Source organism: Merops nubicus, unplaced genomic scaffold (assembly GCF_000691845.1).
Source record: "Merops nubicus isolate BGI_N331 unplaced genomic scaffold, ASM69184v1 scaffold17195, whole genome shotgun sequence".
In the NCBI taxonomy this organism is placed as follows: Eukaryota; Metazoa; Chordata; class Aves; order Coraciiformes; family Meropidae; genus Merops; species Merops nubicus.
The window spans coordinates 1-21885 of NW_008607812.1; the positions used below are offsets into that span (position 1 = coordinate 1).

A 21885-nucleotide genomic window follows, 5' to 3' on the forward strand; every position below is an offset into this window, starting at 1 on the left:
TTTAGCATTATTTCTCCTCTAATACACCAGAAACAACACATCAGCAACAACTGGTTGAAGGCCGTAGCGTTTTGGGCAGAAGCTGTGATAACCTAACTCTAGCCACTGCAACAGGGAGTTAAAATGTCAGTCTTTCACCCACAAACAAATAACTTTTCATTGTGGTTGTCACTTAATCATTGACAAGTTATTCTGGCTGATCGTTGGTGACTGGCTTCTCTTCCTTCTTGCATTTAATCCCGAAGAAACTGAAAAGTTTCATTAGCATTAGGTCGACAATCTCCTCCTCTTCTGAAGCCTAAAAAACAATGAGAACTAAGTTACTTGGATGCACGGACCAGAAGCAAATACAGCCTCTGCTGAAGCCCAGGACAGACAAGAGGAGATCTCTCCTCGAGGTGGAAGAAGCCAACACTTCACATGGCAGAGCATGAGTAACTGCCAAAGCAAAGCATCATGCCAGTATTTTTATCAAGACAAAAAAGTCCCATATGGGCACAGAAATCTTTTTACCAGAGCCTGGAGTTAACTTGCCAACTGCCATCCAGCTAGTGCTATATACAATGAGCTACCCACCATTTCTAAAGCAAGTACATGAGAAAACCTAAATGGATCTTGTTTTCTACTGACCACATGCTTTCTTTTAATCTCCCTTGACTATATTTAAAACATAGAGGAATTTTGGACAGTACTGGAGTGGTAAACTGGATTTTACTATGCTGTGAATAGCTTGAATGGGTCAGGCACTTACAGTGACATTTTTTAAAGGAGTTGTAAAGTCCACATGGATTTTAGTAGTGGTTTTTACACTGATTTCAGTGGAGCTGGGACACAAATCTAAGTCTTTTGTTTACATACTAAATCCATCAAAAAACCGATCTTGTCCTAAATCTGAACAGGGACTCATCTGGACAAGAATGGAGAGCACAAATCTAGAAAATCTGAAGTGTGCTTTTTGAGTAAATGTTGACTTCTTAAGAGTTGGACTGATTTTACATGGGTTTCATCCCATGGTTTAATACCCAAGTCATGAGTAAGCACTGCACAATAAATGTTAAAAACAGCAGGAGAACTTAGATAAACATACCTGGTAGTGCTTCTGCTCCTCACTAAAAGCAACCAGAATCACTGAAATAAACAGATTCAGTACCACAAATGTCATGAAAATTATGCAGGATCCAATTAAGAAGGAGCCTAAAATTGGATTGTAGTCCAAGACCTGTAACATTCATAAGGTAAGACATCATTCTTTGATTATAAAAACAAAGCACACATACAAGCACTAAAGATACAATAAAGAGTTTGTCTCTGAAAAATCCTTGTGGCTAATAGATTATGCTATCTACATAATACATATAAATTTTCTCCTTTAGTCACTTTCCCATGTTGGTATAGTATAGTACAAAGATGATAGTATATTTTTTATATATGATACATGAATATAGGCAATTTTTTCTTTTAAGTGTTTGCATTTGAATTTCAAAATTTCATGTGAAAGTTGACAAGCCTGGAGATCTGTTTATCCACAGAACAGCTGAAGTTCCACCATGCTTCAGCTTTCAAAGTATAGATGATTTCTCTGTATGCTTTTATTTCATATTGTCTTTACAAAGAAGCCAGTCAGACTGTCACAGACACATACAAATGAAGGACTGTGTGAAAATCCAACCCCCCTATTTTTATGTAAGGTATAACACAGGAATATATTTTCATGACTAACTACATGAGTGGGATGTAGAGGTGAAAAACTTTGTGCCCATGGATCTTCACAGCTACCCATACCCTTTTGGATTCATGGTCTAAAAACATCTACCAAGTAGAACTTCACAGTCAGTTGTCCAAGAACTAGCTTAATCCAGAAAGAGGTGTTAAAGGATATTGTAATACTTGAAATAACTTAAAAGTCAATAATAATAAAAACAAATGTGAGGTAAAGTTCCCTTGTGGAAGGTCTTGCCTTTTTTGGGAAGGTGATGGGTGTTTGTTCAGAACACATGCAGAGCATCACTCACATTTCTGTCTGTAGCTTTCTAAAGAAATTACTCAGAACTTTCTGTAGTCAATAAGTAACATGTCTAGTTAAAATGCAAGCACCTTTCTCAGTGAAAGGTTCATTATGAGTCTAGTGATGGTCAAAATGGGATGTGAAATATATTTTGTTATCTTTTCATTGATGGGAAAAGGTGGCTGGTTTAGGAAGCTGTAGAACTTGCAAAAATTAAAGTCTAGCACTAATGGAAAGTCTTTTCTTCTGGCTTGTTCAGAGCATATTTGATAGCTGAGCTGCTAGTTACACTGTGATAAACTTCTCAAAATCAGAGGTGTTACCTCCTCATAGTTGAAGATTCCCAGCTGAAGACTGACCATGGTCTCTGCTGAATCAAAGAGAGTTTTGTAAGAGGAGAGCTTCCAGCCAAATATCAAGTTTGTCTGCAGAGAAAGAAGGCATATTTGTGTCATGATCAGTGTACTGGCTGCTGTATTCAAAGAAAGTCCTCCTAGCTTTTCATTAGAGCTGTGAAGCTTTTCTTTTTTTTCCATTTTGGGTTTTGTTTATGAGCAGGGGAGACACCAGGCAAGGCCACAGAAGACTAACCTAAAGAACTGGATTCACACTTTGAATGTGTTTAGCTGCAAGACTTTTTCCTACATAAGAGAATGTTTTATACCTGCTCAGCTTGCTGCTAGATAATGTAAAAACCATGCAGATACATGATAAAATTAGAAAAGTAATTTACACCACCTTTAAGTAGCAGATTTATCCCTGCATAATTGACTAAATTAATCATAGTCAAACACACTTGCCTTCAGCACACAGATCCTTCCCAAGAGGCAGCTACCTTGTTTGCACTCAGTAACCACGGTGCTGTTTTCTTCATTTATATCTGGTGGGCCTAATGTGTCTGATTAAAATGAGGGCTGCTACAGTCTCACCTTTTTCTCCATCCCTACTTGCATAACCCTGCCTCTTTCTTCCACAGCTCCAGCACTTGTGTGATGTGACAACAGTCTGAGTCATGGAGCTGGTCTCATGGCTGATTTTACCTGTTCAGGTTGTGGGCACACTAGGGCCTAAAGCTACTGGGTTGCTGGAGTGTCAGTACTGCAGGAGGGGAGAGATGAGGAAGGTGAAAGCAGGTCCTGCAGGACCTGCAGCAGGTCCTGTTTGTCACAGGAATGCTCTTTACAGGACACTTGGATTTGGCTCAGATGTTTTCCACTTTTTTCCAGTGATTTTGCAATTGAGATGTGCTGAATTTCCCACATCACTGCCAGAAGATTTACACAGATCATTTCAGCTAAAACAGTAAATACACATGAACAGCTGCAGTCCGATAATTCTTTGATCTCATTATAATGAAAATACTTTATTTGCATAAGCATTCCTATAATAGGCAGAAAAATAATTATTTCCCACTTAAAAACTTACCAAGCAGAAAATGGTACTTGCTGCCTTCTCCCCAATTTGAGCTTTATCCAGAAAGTGACTTTTCCTGTGCTTTGTTTTTGTCACACCTGTTACTCACAGAGAGTCCTTTTTTTTGGTCTCAGTATTTGATTTTTGTACTAAATTTCAGTTTGCCAAGAGCAGACAAGTGGGTATTTTAACTTCTCCATCAATAATACTGACAAACTGGGCTCTAACTTAAGATTTAGATAGGCAGCTTTATTCATTTTTACATTTCAAAGCTGTGTTGCTTTCAGCATTCAGAAATATTTCATTTAGCCTTTCAGCACCTGGGTACAGACTGCAGACAGGAGAAACCAGAGTGATACTCACGGCAATGGAATAGGCCAGGAACATGAGTGTGATAACAGTGATGAATCCAGAGATATCCCCCCACGCTCTCCTTAGAGTTGAGGTGATCATGTTTAGTTTAGGGTTGAGCCTCAGGAGGTGCCACAGTTTCACTGTGGAGAGGAGCACTAGGAATGCAATCAGGTAGCCAAGAACTGCATCTGCTCTTGCTGTTTCACTAAAGCTTACAGAGCTGTTTGAAAACAACAACAAAAAAAGAGATGTAACAGGCCATGCACACAGATACCTTTGAAATGCATAAACAAGTGTGCTGGAAAAGCCAGTCACTCTGTCCTTGTTTTCAGTGGAGAGCTGAGTTCTTGCTTGAAAGTTCCTGCCTGTACTTCCTGCTGGGTGACCACAAAAAGCTGTTGTAAATGACAGTATTTTTTTAAAGCATTAGCTATTGCTGAGAGAGAGTCCAGGCTGTAGCCCAAATACTGATCATTTTTAGTAGGTGAGTTTAAAGGCAGCTAATGCAAACATACTGTGAAATCCTGGCCCCTGTGAAGGAAGACAAGTTCTGTGCATGTGTAGCTGAAAGAATGGGGTTACTGGGACAGAATTTCCAGCAAGACATCCGAGAAGATACTGGTAGGAATGAAGTAGAAGACTGGAGGTCAGAACTGTGATCTGTGACTGAGATGGATAGAGTCTTAAAGTTAGCTTCAGAAAAACTTTGGTAGTAGTTATACTTGCCAATTTTAAAGGTAGCACATTGTATATACTTATGACTTTGTTTACAACAACAGTGACCAGAAAAAGCTGTCACAAATTGTGTATGCTAACATAGCATGTGACGTGTACCTGTATGATCTCTGCATGCTGCATTAGCAAGAATGTGGCTGTCAGGTTAAGTGTTTGTTCTTTCCTCTCACTCAGCACTTGTAAGGTTGTATCTGGAGTACTGAGTCCAGTTCTGGGCTCCCCAGTGCAAGCTGGAGATTGAGTACAGCAGAGGGCCACTGAGGTGGTTGGGGAGGGGGGTACAGGCCATGGGAGAGAAGGATGTGGGAGCTGGGTTTGTTCAGCCTGGAAAAAAGAAAGCTAAGGAGGCCTCTGATTGCTGTCTGTGAACACCTAGTCAGTGGTTGTTGAGAGTATGCAGTAAGACACTCCTGGGTGTGCACAATGACAGGACAAAAGACAACAACTACAAGTTGCAGCAAGAGGAATTTCAGCCAGACATGAAAAAGAACCCTCTTTCTCCAGTGAGAGTGGTTCAGCACTGGAATAGATGTCAAAATCCAACCAAACAAGGCCCAGAGCAACCTAATCTAACACCAAAGCAGGAGGTCGGAGTGCAGAGACCTCTAGAGATCCTTTCCTTCCTGAACTATCCTGTGATTCTGTGACCTCTTTCCTGGGTGACTGTTTTTCTCATGGAAGTTATAGTTTTCCATCCTGTATAAAATAAGCCATCGTTGTCCTCTAACCCATGGCTTTTCCAACAAAGAACGAGGCAGGTTATGTACTCTCTGGATGGATGTCCCATAGCAGAAAGGCTGGTTGGTTCAGAAGAGGCTGGTGTAGATGAGGAATGAGCAGCCACACAGGGGAACTTGGTGCTCGCATCTGCTGGGTTTTATTAGAGCAATATCAGAAGAAAATCCAATTGCTGACACACATCTAAGCCCTAAAACACTCAAATGGCTCATAAATGCAGCCATACAGAACACCATTACCTAGCACAGACAAGCTGCTCTCTGGGAAGAGGAGAAGTAGGTTTGTTTCTGCATAAGCAGCACTGACAGAGGAAGCACTAACTAACATTAGTACTTACTCCTCTTTGTGTTCCTGGTAGTAACTGATATCTCGAGTCCCAAGGATCGTCCGCTTCACAAACACTGACAGGGCACTCCAGCTCATCAGTATAATGGCCATCTCCAGGAGATTCCACTTGCTGTGGAAGTATCTCCATCTCAGAGTCTTCATCAGTTTTCCCTGTGGAAAGAAGAAGTTGACTCTTGGTTGGCCAGTCTCATGACTCCATCTCATGCAAGACTCCTGTAGAGAATAGGGCTATCTTCTCTGCAATAAAACTGACTACTGCACATTGATAAAACTACATCTTGCACTAGTAATCTCATTATTTTTCTCAAAAAAAAAGGCATTTTAGTCAAGTAAAATGTAACTTTTCTATTATTTAATATAGAACTGATTCAATCTTTCATTGGTGCAAGTGAGCAGCAGCACTGCTGATATCAAGGAGTCCTACAGTTTTTATAAGCAGAATCAAAACCAGTCACAAGGTGATGCTGTCAGCCAAGCTTTCCCACAGGTCTCACCTGTACTATCATGTAGTACACAATAAAGAGGAAATAAATGACTTCTGCTGCAATGACAAAGATGTGCAGGCTGTTGGTGTAGGGGTACAGCCGGACACTTTGCAGCTCTGCACTCGTGAAGAAGGCCCCTGAAAAACAAGCAGTGTTCACCTCAGTGCTCTAACAATTAGATCTGTTTTCATTTAAATAACATAGTTCACCAGTAAGACTTTCATACTCACATCAATGTGTGACTGAATCCAACGTGAGCAGCCTTAAAAGTATTCTTTGAAATTTTCCTCAGGTAGGAATTTCAGGCAGGCAATGGCTTTTAGAGTGCCAATGCTCTCTTGTATAATAGCATGCTATTAGCCCCAGCAGGACTGACTTTGGATTGGACTGTAAATGCAGAAATGTAGTAGTAGGACCTAGAGATGTAAATCTGAATCTCATTCTAAGAGGAAAATGAGTTCAGTTTTGTGGTCTGGTTTGAGTATTTCTACCATACCCAGATTTAAATTGTAGCAGCTGCTCTACTGCCCAATGGCCCCTCCCCAGCCAAGAACAGGGTAGGGAAACGGAGAGGAGGCTCACAGGCTGATGAGAAAACAGGCTTAATGAAACAGCCACACTAATACCAACATCAATATAAAGTAAGCAAAGTTATACACAGCCCAGCATGCGTACGGTGGTCACAATAACCAGGAAGGCATCCTCAGGAGCTGGAAGAGCAGCAGGGTCAAGAATAGCCCAAGCAGAAGACCCTCCATCCTCAACAAACTTCCCCCTTTATACTGAGCAGGACATTTATGGTCTAGGAGACACCTGTAGCCAACTCAGGTCAGCTGCCCTGGCTGAACCCAAACTGCTGATGGCCTGCAGACCATGGCAAGCTTCGGATTCTGTCCCTGTGAGACCAGGGTAGAGGCTACTGCCCAGATTTAATGTTTTCCTATAGCCTTCAAACCAGAATCTACTTTCACTATTTTCTGTGTTGTATCCAGATTATAGAGTATATGATTATGTGTCCATATATTAGAAATCTTCTGGAACAAAAAAGACAGACTGTTATTTGTACTTTTTGTCTTAAAATTGTATCGATTATATGAAGTTATTAGGACACATAACTTTTTATTGTCCCTGTGAATTGTTGTTGTGCGAATTCTGTAGGTTAATTTTTGTTATGACACATAACTTTTTATTGTCCCTGTGAATTGTTGCTGTGTGAATTCTGGAGGTTAATTTTCAGTACTGTTTTCTTCACCAGCCCATAGCCACAGCGTAAGCAACCTAAGATGTTCCATTATGGTCTGTGTTACTGAGATGCTACATTTTTCCTGAATGGTTTATAAATTTTGCATTGATTCTGTCATGATTAGATTTATTAAAACACTTCTGATTACTGACTCAATAACAAGGTAAACACTGACAGCATTGCTTGCTGTCTTCAGAAATGTGTAACTTTAAAAGGTTCTCACCTAGAGCATTGGTTTCAAACATCAGGCTTATAATGCAGAACAAGTTCACGTTGGCGTTGTAGACTGTAAATTCCACAAACACTGCTCTTGTGAAGGTGTCTAGCCAGACATTGTTAAAAAGGTACTGGAGAATTCTGCCAAAAAAAAAAGTAAAGCCAGTGACCTAGCTCATCCAGGAAAGAGACAGTATCACATGGAGGAAAGGAGTGTTTGCATATTACCATAAACAGTAAACCAGAGAGGTAAGATGTTCAAGCAGACATCTGGTCTGTCAAGTCTGGACATGGGGTGTATTCGTACTATTAGTCTAGGTGGCAAGTTTCTCTTTGGCTCCTCTGGAGAAGCAGTTTCCAGATATTGGCCAGTGCTAGACCTGTGATGCCTCAGGTAGCTCACCATTTACCTCATATATGTTAGGAAAAACAGGTTCTAATTTTGGATTCTGGTTGTTACCTTGCACAGAGCAAGATGGTAGGTACATAAAATGCAATGATGACACACCAGTGATATCTACAATATTCAGTACAACAGGGAGCAGGAAAACTCTGGATGCCATCTGAAATGAATCTTAAATAGGGCAGAGGAAAGAGCATCACTGATGCTACAGCGGACACGCTAATAATTTACAAGAGTACAAGTGGTACCTGGAGGCATTCTTAGGGTCAGTTCCCAGGTGAATCACGTATCCCCCTCCCCTGTAGATGGCAAGTTTGCCCCAGGTGGGCTGCCCCCTCAGTTTGGACTGACTCTGATACTGCCATGCTGAGCTCCAGTCTGAGGAGTTCTCAAAGACTGAAGTATTCCAGTGTTCCCCATAGTCTGATGTATCTTCTGATTGGAGGGAATATGGAGCATGGCACTCCTGAACCACGTGCTGGAGTTTGGGAGAGACAGGACAGGTGTCTTCTTTCACTCTTACTTGGCGAATTCGGGCACTGCCCACCAGCTTGGAGTTGCCATCTGTAATGAATCCTAAACAGGAGAAGGAAAAGAGCAGCACTGGCAATACGATGGAACAACAAATATTTCTTCATCTCATTTATGATTCACTGATACATTAATATTTTGCTGTAGATTTTTTCCCTAAAAAACCTAAGCAAAATAGTTATGAAAATTAGGCCCTTGATTTGAACTGAATTCTCAGATAACACCCATAGAAGAGGGAGTTCAGTATCGTTGCCTCATCTGTCCTTGATACAGAAGGAAGCTGAGGCCTGGAGAGGAGGGACTTGCTTTGAGTCGCCCAGCAGAGCAGCTGTATGCAGCATTCGCTCAGCCACAGCCAGTCAGTGCCTGTCTGTATTTCAACATTTAATCTGAAATGTGAGGTGAAAACTCGGTCATATTTACTGCTGGACATGGCTGGATAGAAACATGGTGATCATCAGCCTTCAGTAAGCCGCGGTGCAGACGGAGCTCTGGTGAGGAAAAGCTCCACAGTGCCACCTATCCGCCATTCTTTTTTGGAATTATGGAAAGAAATGTGTGAAACTGAGGCATGTGTCTGAATATTTGGAGTAAGTAATGTAAAATATGATAATGGAAAATTACAGTGCAGGAATGTCGGTTCGTATGGAAGGTAAGGAAAATACCAGGGCACATTAAGCTTGGGGCCAAGCCATGGTGCTTTTGTTATCCACTAGGATTCCTATTAGAAGAATCCACACCAGACTTATGCACTCACAGTCTCTTTTTTTTCTGGTCAAATATGCATGTGCAATTTATGGAGATGTATAAAAGATGAAGTTTCAGAATTTGGCAAGCTGAAGTGACAGAATGTGACACTGCACCTTTATATGATCCATAAAGATTTTTGATTAAGGTAGTGTTTGCCCACGTGAAAAAATCCCTATAACTGAAGACATCATGGAATCCATCTGTAAAGCTGTTCTCAATGTGTTTGTTTAAGTAGTAGGAACTGGGATCTCTTTGTCCATAGGCAACCAGTAACAGCATCCATAAAAACCCCAGATAGGCTGGAAAAAAAACAGAAGAGACAGCACATGTGAGCTCAGAATTAACACTGCTGTTCAAAATAGATTGCATGAATGATTACTGCTGTCATCACTTATTAGGTTAAGGAGATGCCTTGCTAGGCTCTGACTGACCAGGGCTAATGAATTAGCAAAAGCTACTTCAGTGTGCTGCAGTTTCTGCATATCCCATTGGGAATAAGGGTGGAAGTCAAGAAAATTAGTGGGAAGGCTCCTGAACAGCAACAGTAATGACAGCTCTAAATAAAATAGGTAGTCTAAGGCTGTTCCAAGTGAAATTGAGGTAATTTTCCCCATTGCTTTTAGAGGACATAATACTGAGGTATAAATCATGTCCAATAGATGCTACCAGCTTTTAGAAAGATGACCTCCATCTGCTCTTTTGATTTCTGCTTCATTTAACTGCTGCCCTCCTCCTTCTACCCTTTCTAAAGTGTCTGTAATGTGTTTCTTCACCACAAAATCAAAGTGTAGCCACACTTGCCTCTCCAGCTCCAGCTGCCACTGAACAGCCTGTCTGTACACCGTAATGCTGGCAGAAAGCTGAAGACATGCCAAAACTGTTTCACCCAAGAGAACAGTATTGCCACTGATGTAAATCTACTGATGAATACTACTGAATAAAACAAGATAATCTACATATGGGTAATACCCAGAATTTCTCTGATGAGTGCAAATGCTTTCTGCTCCTTCATGCAGCTGATTTTCATTTTCTCCACATGGGCTGCAGGAGGTGGCTGGTAAATATTACTTCTACTGTCCCTCCGGGCTCCAAAGAGGGGATTTGGGTCACCTGTGAGGGAGAGCAGTACACCCTGGAATCAGTCAACAGATCATCTATGTCCTGCTTCTCCTTTCTTTTGACATTATAGGGAAACATTGTTATTTAACCCTTTTCCTTGGGAACACAGGGGATGTGATTTGAACAATTTGTATAGTAAGGGAAACAGCAGGGAAGGGAGGAGCTCACAAAGGCAACGTGTCAGGTTTAGGCCCAGGTGTAGTCCAGGTGTCTCTCTCTAGGCCAAGCATCTCAGGAGGTGATGCATTCAGAGCCTGAGATTGACCAGGGAGAACACTGCAGATGATCCTTTGCTGTGCCCTAGGACTCCTTGCTAGTGTCAGCTTCTTTTAGACATGATTGTGATGGCAGAAGCCACTGTTTGGTTTATAGGAGTAATACAGATAATTGTGGTGTTGGAAAAGCATGTAATCCCTGAACGTTCATAAAAGACTTAAAGGAGGTGGAACATTTCCTTGAGATGTTTAGGTATACTTGTCTGATAAAGCTCTACCAGTCCAGATGAGGAGTGCATTCTGCACTGTCGTATGTTTATTTTCACTAGGTTGTGGACTAGTTAAAGGTTTAGTTGCAAGCCATGCCATGAATACTGAGATGTCTGCATAGAGCTCAAACAAGCCTCCTTGTATATCTGATTTTTTTTATGTCTGATGTGAGAGCTAAAATATCTGAAGATAGTTACTGAATACTAATAGCACTGATTCATTAGTTTTTATTATAATGGCTTCATTCAGTTTGCCACATTTGATTATTTTCTTTTCTAGGTGTTCTTTGAATGGTGATGGACTGAAAAGTGATGGACTATCCACTTGTACAATTCTTGATGTAGTATGAATTGTTACAGGAGAATATTTCTTTCTTCCTGACATAGGCAAGCCAGGGATGGAGGGAAGGAAAGAGTTAAGTATCAGTATCCTGGCAGCAAGTTGGTCTCTAGTAACAGGGGCAGTCTTAAAACAGAGCTAAGGGAGATTGTGCAGGTATATATATTTGCAGCAGGAAGAAGATAAGCAAGGAGGTATTATTATTTTGGTCCAGAACAACTTTGCTTCTTTCTTTTTGACTTTGTGATCTCTTTCATAGTTTATGCAAGATTTAACCAACCTGAACATACAGTGGTCTTTATATTTTCTCCATCTGGCATAAACCCAGTTATTTAGGTTTGTTTCCACTTCCAACTTGATCTTGGGAATGCCAATGGGTAGGCACATTGTCATGGCACCTGTGGGTTTAGTGATTTCTGCTAACTTGGTCAGCTAAGATTCGGGTATAGAAGGATAACCAGGGAAGTTCTCTGTTGAGCTGAGTGACTGTTTGTGCAGAAAGCACTGCAAAAGCTTGGAGAACAGTTTCTTTAATAATTTCTCACTTCACAGGCAGTTACCTGGTGCATATAAAGGCCCATCAATAGCTGTGTTTTCTTCATCCTCATGTTCCACCTTCTTCAGAACCAGAGCAAAAAAGGCAGCAAATCCCAGCACCTGGAAAGAATTAGCTATAGACTCACTAAATGCCCATTTCAGATAAAGAAGCTCAGGCGTTACCTGGATCCCTTTGGATTCAGGCACCACAGGAGAACAACTGTGCTTTGCCTTTGCTGAACTCATCCATCTGAAGCTCACAAAGAAGAGAACTGGGCACAGTGCTGAGCAGCTGCATCATTCAGCTAAACAGACTTTGCCATGTGACACATATTCCCTGGTCAGAAACCTCACCACCTATTAAACTGGCAAAGCAGGAGAAACTAATGGACTTAATGCCAGCAGAAGACAACAGAAGGCTGTAAACCACTGGCTAGCTCCCAGGGGCAAAGACTTCTCATTCCATATGTTAAATCCTGTTGTTTAGAACACATTACAATGTCTTCCTGAAATTACAGAAGCATGACTTCATAGTGGCCAGTGGCTGTATTTCTGAGGATCTTACCTTTAAGGGCTGTGTAATGAAAAGACTTTCCAAGAAGGAGATGGCCATAGAGATCAGCCACTTGATGGAGTTCTCCTTGCCATAGTGCAGCCCATAGAGCATGGTGAAGAACCCAGATACACCACTGGTGGCTGCAACAAGGAACCACCCGATGAACACAAACCAGCAGGGCAGCCCTCTGGGAGAAGAGCTTTTCTTGCCATCACCGGAGAAGCTTGGAGTGAGGGAGCACCTTGAGAGTCAACGAGAAGAGAAAAAATCAGTTTGCAGTGGAACAGAACCCAGAATCACAGTCTTTGGGTTCAGTGGGGATAGGCAACATCTTACAATCTAAAATTTCAGTCAGAATATTCTAAATTCTTTTAACTAGTGCAGTTATATAGGAAATGAAAAATGAAAACAAATATGATGGGGTATCTGCTCGTCGGTTCATGCATAATTGAACCTCCAGTAAAAATACTGATGAATAGAACCATGAGTGCATTTTAGCTGCTGGATACATCTCTTGTGATTGCTGTAAAGGCCAGAGAGATAATTAGTGCTATTGTTATCAATACTTCCACCTTAATTATCATATTTCACAGAAATATTTTTGTGAGCTTATTAATTCTTTTTTATCTGTACATTTTAAGAGACTTTTGAGACTTTGAAGCTCAGTGATTATCCCATCCCTTTTCTATCAGGTGGCATTGTGTTGTAACATTAAATTTTGGAGGCAAAAATGACAAAGAGCGATGTTCTGTCATTATTGCTATTGTGTGCAGTTCACAATACACTGAAATTTATCTGTTGCTTGTATAATAGAAAAATGTGTTTCCACAGCTATAGCAGTGGTTATCTGGCACACACTGAGCAGTAATTATCTGGGCTCCACCACCCTGACCAGGTTTGAATTCATGACCTGAATTTACTTACACTGCGAACGAGATGAGAACTAGGTTACCTCTCACTGATGGATGCTGATGAGCAGATTTGGTTCTCCAGGAGGTTCTTCATGTGCCGAACCTGACGAACAGCTTGTGTGTAACTCTGGGGCATCTGAAATTTGTCTGGCCCCAGTAATTCCAGCTGCATCTCCACACGCTGGAGCTGTGTGTACAGGCAGCGATTGTAACCGCTGCATTTCGGCCGCTCACACATTCCCTTCTCTGGGGTTGGGCTGCTTGGTTTTTCTGCAGGCAAACAATTATTCATTCTTACAGAAACCAGCACAGCTATTCCTAGATTAAAATGCTGTTCATTACAAAGGGTAGAAGAACTGGAGCTCAATATTGTGAATGTGACAAATTGAAGAGCAGCATTGGAAGGGCTCTGTAAAGGCAGCTTTAGTACTAATGGTTAATGCTGCCCCGCTGGAATGGGCTGGTCTTGTTGCCAGAAGGCAACTTAGACAGAGGTCCTGAAACCTTAATAGAGAAGTAAGATAAGATCAAGGGTTAATTTGCTTGTAGTTTACCTGTGCAATTAATAGCTTGGTACACTCTTTGGAAAAGCCAAACGTGAGTCTTAATGAAATTAGTGGGATTGTTTACTCATATATTCTTGTTTAATTGAAAATAAATTCATGCTAATTTATGAGTCATACTGAAAGGAGCAGCAGCATATGTTCAAAACAAAAAGGACAAAAGAAAAAGGACAGGACTAGACTATGAAAAAACAGATATTTGTGAGTCTTTATGCTGTTAGATACTGATTGTATTCCCAAGCCAGGCCAGTAGCCAACATTTAAGTTTATAGTGTAGGAAATAGAGATTGCAGAGTGCCTCTACTCAGTTGAGTGCTCAGTGATGCACAGCAAAAGGATGAGAGGCAATGGGCACAAATTAAAATGTGGGAAATTAAAGCATGGGAAATTCTGTCTGAATGTAAGGAAAAATTGTGAGGGCTGTTGGACACTGGAATTGGTTACTCAGAGAATTTGTGGAATCTCCAAACTTGGAGATATTCAACATCTAACTGGATGTGATCCTGGGCAACTTGCTACAGCTGACCCTGCTCAGAGCAGGGTGGTGGACCAGACAATCTCCAGAGATCCCTTCCAGCCTCAACTATTCTGTGATACTGTAACTGCCCTTGAATCAGAGTGTGAGAAGAGCTGGGGTCTCCATACAGAGCATTACCATTGTTTTCACTACAAAGGTTTCATCAGGTATGTCACCTTGTGTTGTTTACCTTGTATATCCATAGCACCTAATGTGACAATTATAGGGTCATCCTTCCTCTTGCTCTCATCATAAAACTCTTGCCCAGCTCTGTTCTGCTGGCAGATGATGTCTTCGACCAATGCCAAAAGTGTGTTAATGTTAGTTGATTTCCCAAGATCTGGTACTGAAGTGAGAGATGGAGTCTTCAGGGCTTTAAAGAGTGAGCTGGCAATTCTTCTTATGTCCTGGAAAAGACAGCAGCAGAACAGCAGTGACTCGGGCTGCTGTGATCTGATGGCCCCACTGTCTAGGAGCTGCACCAACTGCTAAAATCTCTGGAATGGATAAGGACAGCACATCCTGTGGTGCTGGATGTGACAGGCAGAGTTCAACGAGTCCAGCAAGACAGCTACCAGGCTTCAAAAATACAGCGTGAGGACCTAAGCTGAGAAAGACAGGGTCTGTGATACCTCTTGTCCTCACTGTCTTGTGGGATGTTTGCCTTAGCCCCTGAACACAGTGATTCGGGTGGCACATGATGTGTGTGCAAGGGCTGGGCTGTACGTAGGCAGATGTTAAGGAAGTCGGGGTTCCACGTAGGTGGTGAATGAGTGCTTTGCACCAGGGTGTAGTTGGCTTTCGGTTCAGACAAGCTGGAGGGCATGGGACAGGGAAGGTGGCTGCTGTGGCAGCAGAGGGCAGTGCGGGACTCGCCGGGGAGCAGCCACAGGGACTTGCCTTGATCACAGCCTCTGGAGTGAGTGAGACAGCCTGGGCGACCTGTGGGGTGGGAGGTAGGCCTGGGGACACTCGACCGTTCTTTCCCGGCTTCTTCTCTGCCCCCCGTGTCACTGACCGGGATCGTATGTTCCTGAAGATCTGCACGATGAGCAGGTTGATGGGGAACATGAGGAGGGAGCTCTCAAAGCCAATCATCACCTCCTGCCATGTGAACTCGATCTTACCTGTCAAGATCAAGCAGAGAGGAGGAGTAAAAATAACCACGGGAACCGTCAGATTTCTCTGTTGTGTAAAGGCCATTTGTTCAACTGCCTTCCTTCTAGATTCTGCCCTCTATGTCCCAGCCCAAGCAGTGGTGAGGATTGTTACCCAAATCCATTTTCTGCTCAGCTGGATCCTTTGGCACTCCCCAGAACATGATGCTGGTCAGCATGGTGCAGAGAAGCAGTGAGAAGCAACATGACACACGCTGGGCTCGTGTGAAGGAGCTTCGTGGAGAGCGGCTGAAAACCGAGTACCAGATGTGCCCATCTTGGAAACCCTTGGAGGTCTTCATGAAAAACAGATTGCTGGGAAGGAGGGGAGGAAAATCAAATGGATACTTAGAAAGGAGATGGAAGAATAAGGCTGTAGTTCGGGATCCTGACCTGTTTGTGCTTCTAGGCATTGTCAGAAGAAATAATAACTAGGAGAAATTATCAAATGCCATGGCTTGATTTGCATGGATTGGTGGTAGCTACTTTTGTCCTTTCCTTCTGGCCACACTATGGAGGGAAAGCTAATCATGAGCAGTTTCTCTATAAAATGTTAGGGAAATTACACATAAAAGAAGATGCCTGTGTTTCTGTAGGTCTTGTCAGGCCATCCTTGTGTAACACCAGTATTTCCAGTGGAATTACAGTTAGGGTAACGATTAGATGTAACCATGCTTCCTCTTTTCCTTGTTCAGAGCCCTTTGAGAGCAGTGGAAGGAGCTCCCTTTTTGCCTAGATTTTTTTTTGTCTAGGGATTTGATCTTTTTTTGCATACTTGTTTATCTAGACCGATTGCTATCAAGAGTTAGGAAATCCATAATGCAGAAGATACCTGAACTGCTTCATGTCCTGTTCTGTAGCTACTGGGAACACTTTATCTAGGACACATTCTCCAATATCGATGGCTAGCCAGGAGTTACAGAGGAAGTACCATTTCTGATCCCATGCCAGATCATGCACCAATATTCTATTCACGTACCTGTCAGAAAGAAAAACATACAGGGCACATTCACATGTAACTGGAAGGTGTGAAATTCAGGGCTCAGGAGGACGATGGAGGACAAACACTGGCCTTTGGCTTCTTGGGTTGTGTCTAAACTGTAAGGCACAGCTGAAGACATCCCATCCTGTCCTGGACACAGGATATGGGGAGCACTCCTGATTCTGGAGTTTAGGTTATGATTTGATCTAGTCTTCTTTAAAAATGAGAAACCAACACTTCTTTCCTTTCTAAAACTGTAGAAAGGATGATTTTCAAGATGGTAGAAAAGGAAAACTGTTTCCATTATTATAAAAAAAAAATAATAATTTGTGGATCTTTACTTTCCAAGATCTACAGATCTCAACTTACCAGGATGGACTGTCCCCTGAATTATCGTGCCACAATCTGATACTCTGCAGTTCCCCAAGAGGGAAAAAGGTACAGAGCAGGAAAACATCCACTCCTCCCCGTTCAAAGACTGGTGTGTCAGGGTCAGTTAGGTGGTGTGGCTCACTCTCTCCTTCCATTCCACAGAGGGTGAGAGTCACCTGGAGAATAAGATGGCAAAATGAAGACTTGCACATCTCAATCCTATGTATGATTATTCCTCTGGCATACTCTTTCTGCTTTGCTCAAATCTAAGAGCTTTCTGGCTTAGATGCTGCATCGGAGCTCTCCTGTTTAATAGCCTCGGGTGTTATTCACCCAGTTCTCTGCAGAGTGCATGAACTGTCTCCCCACACAGCTCTCTGATACCTTGGAGGTTGTGGCTGCCCCGCGGCGGTGTCCTGTGAAAACCGTCACAAGGTAACGGTACTGAGCAAAGGGGTCATTGTCTTCCAGCACTGTGATTTTCACCTGCAGGGTGACATGATGCAAGCACTGTTAGCTGTAAGTATGGATTCCTTACAGACGTGGGAAGGAGTTTGTCATCTTGTCAACAGTCCATATAGGGACCAGTAAACAGTTACAGGGAAGGCAGTAGGACTCTTTGAGGACTTCCTATTAAAACAGGCTAGGCAAAGTGAGAATTGGCCTAAATTCAGCCTTTATTAGCTGAAGACTTACTTTGGCATCATCCTGGATGTCTTTCCTTCGAGCCCAAATAACTACAAGCACATATATCAGAAAGATGCATCCTACAGTTGTCACCACCACTGGGTTGTCCACAAATGTACCAAATAGCTGTGCGGTTTTGCTAACATCTATGACATTGGGTATGATGAAGAAGGAGCTCCCAAAGAAGGTCAGGTGGTTGCAGAGACACTGTGTGCTTCTAGGATTTGTTTTTGGTCCTACCTGAAAACCAGAAAAATTTCCTGGTGAAACATTTGGCTTCGAAGTGTTACAGAGCAAATGAAAAGACAGTGCTGAGACTGGTAAGTTAGTGTGGAGAACTGCTATACAGACAAGAACTGTTCAAGTTCCAATAAGGAATATTAATTCTAATGTCCAGCCAGAAACAGGCATTATAATACAGCCTTGTCAGAATAGTTCCATTTCTTCTCAGATAGAAGTCCATCCCAAGAAATCGAAATGGAAATGTCATTTGAAGCTTAGTCCAGTAGGACTAAACTTCTTCAGTTTATTAAAACATCTCAGAATGATCTTGTTTTATGGTATGAGTTCAGTGCTATCATTTTACTACAAGATGTTGGTTATAAGGGTTGGCTTTGAAGTATGTAATCAAAATATTGTTTTGTTTCACTCTACTTACATGACATCCGTAGCTCTTCCAGTTCCCCTGGCGCTCATCCCAAAATACACAGCGAGATGCAAAGCAAGTGACAGCTATAGTTAGGCTGTCATAGACTGTGGAATCCATTCCCATATCTTGTAAAACCATGAAATAGTAGGTTCCCCCTCCAAAAATTAGTTCTTCTGGGCTAAGAACCCAGGTGTTTGTCTCACCTTGAACATAAATATTTTCATTTCAATGTACATATAGAAATGCTAATTCAGAAGCATGCAGCCATATTGCACATAATCAAGTAAACTAAAGAAGCAGGTATGAAATAATTCTTAGCAACTCGCTCTTTGAGACATCCTACTCTTAACTCCTGTTAGATAACACTGTATGCTAGAGATTGGAACTCTGAAGCATGACAGATTGAAACTCCTTTGAGAGGTGTCTGTCCAGTTAGACATCTCATGGTCAAGTAAACTCATGGTCAGGTAGATGTCTGAACTCATGGTCAAGGCTAATTCTCAAATACCTGCATGTGCTGTTGTGTTGTGGATGAGCACTCCCCGACTGACTGCACTTTATTTGCTAGGGGTGGGGAAGGTCTTTCAGTTACGTAAGCCCAGAAGGCACAAGTTGATGGGTGCCTTACCTGCAGTAGTCCTCTTACAGAACAGATGATTTTTCATATCGTAGTTAGTTTCATTTGGGCGATAACCATACCCTAAGTAGAGTATTACTGGAATGTCACGTTCAGATTCCAGGTGGATGACTATAGATGTGTTTTCTGAGGTAATGTTGACTTGGAAAGTGCTAAAATTGCCCAGATTCAACAGAATCTTATCTTCCTGAGTTGCTGAAAGCCTTGGTAGCATTATCTGTTTTTAAACAGAAAGACATCATAGCTTTAAATACAGCAAAGAATCTTGCTTCTGTTACCTGTAAGCACAACACAGCCACATGCTAGATAATCTTTTTTTTGTAACATGGGGAAAGCAGGGCCAGCAAAAATATTGGCTTCAAAGTAATTTTCATGATGCTGGCAGCTAATTTCAGAAAAATTAATTTGAAGCCTTTATAGATAAATCACAAAGTCTGTGACCCATGGTACATTTCTGAACTAAGAGCCGAGGAGATGGCTGAAACACCTGCTACATGAAGTGCATTTTTCAGTGATTTAGATGTCAGCTTATACATTGGCTAGGAAGCCCAAACAGTAGTAATATGAACACACAGCTGGGTGATAAAGTCAGACATTACATTGTGTTTTGGTATGACTGGAATCTGGAATCTGTTTCCACAACCATTAACATTCTTACATCCATTTAAATGCAGAATAAAATACCTCCTTTTTAAGAAAAGCCAGAAATATTTGTTATTTCATTTGTCACATCACACAAATCCCTCCATCACAAATGCAAACACCATGATCACGTTGTATAAAGTAATGAAGACTACCATCATCTGCAGTCACCTCCCAGGTGTGGGACAAATGACACACAAATGGCAGTTCATTAACAGAGAAAGGAAAAAAATGGGAAAGGAGGAAAAAGGGACAGAAAATCGTGGGGTTACCTCAATGTTCTCTTTGAGATTGCTGACTGGTATGATCGAGCCATCCAGAGCAGTAAGACTTAGACCTCCCACTGTTCCACTGATGTCAAAACTGGTGTCACTGGAGAAAAAGGGATTCACTGCAAAGCTCACCATCTATTAGCAAGACATTAACAATCAGAAAATTGAGCTATTGTCAATAATTCATTATACTCACACTCTAAATTGCTGAATAGTGAAAGCTTGAGCTCAGACCCAAACCGTACTTGACTTAAAAGAAGCCTGCATCTAGATTTTAATAAGAAGCTGCCTTATCCCTAAGGTATGTCAAACACAAACGTTGAAAGTGATTTTGATTCTGAAAGGTGATATGTGCACAACAATGTTTATTGTTTCCATTCATTGTAACCCTGTTGCCTTGTAGACACCAGATCAAAATGGGATTGCATAAGCCTCTTTCAAAGTGGCTCCACCAGAGCTAGGCAGTGGCACTCTGCTTGGAATTAGGAACAGAAGTCTATTTCTGCTGTGATAGCAATGCACAGAAGAGTGTGTTAGAGTCATCAAGTCCAAGCAGAGGATTCAGGAGCCTCTCCTAACACTCAGGGACGACAGCGGTTTCAGTGGGCTCTGGACATTTTTTAGCAGAGCTGGAAAAGACACAATGGAAAAAAAAATATCTTTTGCAGGTTATTGTAGAGGCTTCCTGAGAATGTCAAATCAAGCAGAGAGGCCTTTAGAAAATGTATTATTAAAATATGACAATAATATGCCATCTATTGTTCTGAGGGAAAAACCATCATATCCTAATTTAGTTGAGGGACATGTTATCATCAGGACATTCAAAGGCCTTTTGTCTCCTGCAGGATCTGAATGCTTCAAACTCATGTGTTTCTGTCTGGGATGAAACAGGACTGCTGCAGGTTAGTTTTAATGGTGATGTGGACTCTGAGCTATTGCTTCCTAAGATGTAAACAACCAGCAAATAGATTTATAGGTATTGATTCATGCCAGTGCCATCTCTAGCCATGCAGTTATGAATCAGGAGTTTATATGAGGGGCTGATGGAATAGGGAGTTTAAGCTTTGAGTCCTCATTCAATTGCTGAACAAGCTTCATGCAATTAAGAGAAGTGAAAGCTTTTTGGACCAAAATATTTCAAATTATTTTCTTGGTGTGACAGAAGGGATGACTTGTGTGCTTGTGTATTATTTGTAAAAGGAAAAAAGATTCTAAAACTACTAGATCAAGAAGGTAAATCATATAACAGATCAAGTCAGATAAAAGCTGTTTACTTGCCCTTATGTCGAGTGTTTCATCATCAACTCCTGAAACACTGAGGGAGGAAGCAGGTGGGAGAGTAAAGCTGGCAGAGCTGGAAGTGGAGATGTTAATGGGTGTGCCATCCATGTTTTCTGTTTGTAATCTGTCCAGTTAGGGTTGGACACAAGCAAAACAGAATAAAAGATAAATTAACAAAACAAAACAAAACCCAAAAACAAAAACCCAAACAAACAAAAAAAACCACCAAAGCCAAAAGACAAACCAGAAAAAGAATATCAATAGCATGGACTTCATACCTACAGAAGAAGCTTTCTCACTTCACAAGTATAATGTAGTTGCAAAACTTTTCCTAACTCTACTTTTTCTAACTCTACCAGTAAATACTTTGTACATTAATCAGTCCCTGATATAGTACTCCACATACCAGCACAGAATCATCACTAAAGAGGTGGAATTGGTGTATCTGGATAGGAAGTTGTACCCAACTAGGTGTGCTTATGTGAAAAATGTACCTGGTTTCCATGTGAACATGCTCTTGACTTGAATGCAGTTAAATGTGGATGAAAACCAGGCTCTGGGGGAACAATCTGGGGCTGATTATAGGGAATGCAGAATGCTTGTCAGGCTCCTCATGATTTATTTGCTCCTGCCAAGCTGGTTACAATTCTATATAAGATGTCATTATTAGGAAATTGGAAAAGAAAAAAAACCCTTAGCTGGCACAACATGAGTTTTCCACATAATTTCAAAGGTAAGAGGCTACTGCCTCTTCCAGGAAACAGCAGTGAATGGAAGAAGACACAGCATGAAAATTTCTACAGTGTCATTGAAGCTAAATGGAGTCCAGGCTGTTCTTACTATCAGTTAGTAATGACAGCCTCACTGGACTGTTGAAGTTGTCACCATGCTACAATATTTAGTTGTGTGGCTCCATTTAAGGACAATGTAATGAATATTTGGAGCAAATTTAATTAAC

The 21885-nt window shown here is 41.6% G+C and overlaps 1 protein-coding gene across 1 annotated transcript in view; it reads right to left on the reverse strand.

Annotated features, from left to right (window-relative positions):
- Window positions 1-187: 187 nt before the first annotated feature.
- Window positions 188-21885, reverse strand: part of PKD1L2 (polycystic kidney disease 1-like 2) — a 41682-nt gene continuing 19984 nt past the window's right edge. The window contains 24 exon segments of the mRNA XM_008940083.1: window positions 188-298; window positions 1088-1219; window positions 2329-2430; window positions 3782-3992; window positions 5583-5743; window positions 6088-6215; window positions 7545-7678; window positions 8189-8516; window positions 9335-9520; window positions 10191-10331; window positions 11710-11821; window positions 12267-12486; window positions 13225-13414; window positions 14439-14655; window positions 15149-15375; window positions 15521-15720; window positions 16238-16384; window positions 16757-16935; window positions 17144-17245; window positions 17456-17686; window positions 18105-18298; window positions 18724-18949; window positions 19647-19781; window positions 20925-21051. Coding sequence (XP_008938331.1) covers window positions 188-298; window positions 1088-1219; window positions 2329-2430; window positions 3782-3992; window positions 5583-5743; window positions 6088-6215; window positions 7545-7678; window positions 8189-8516; window positions 9335-9520; window positions 10191-10331; window positions 11710-11821; window positions 12267-12486; window positions 13225-13414; window positions 14439-14655; window positions 15149-15375; window positions 15521-15720; window positions 16238-16384; window positions 16757-16935; window positions 17144-17245; window positions 17456-17686; window positions 18105-18298; window positions 18724-18949; window positions 19647-19781; window positions 20925-21051 — 4141 coding nt within the window.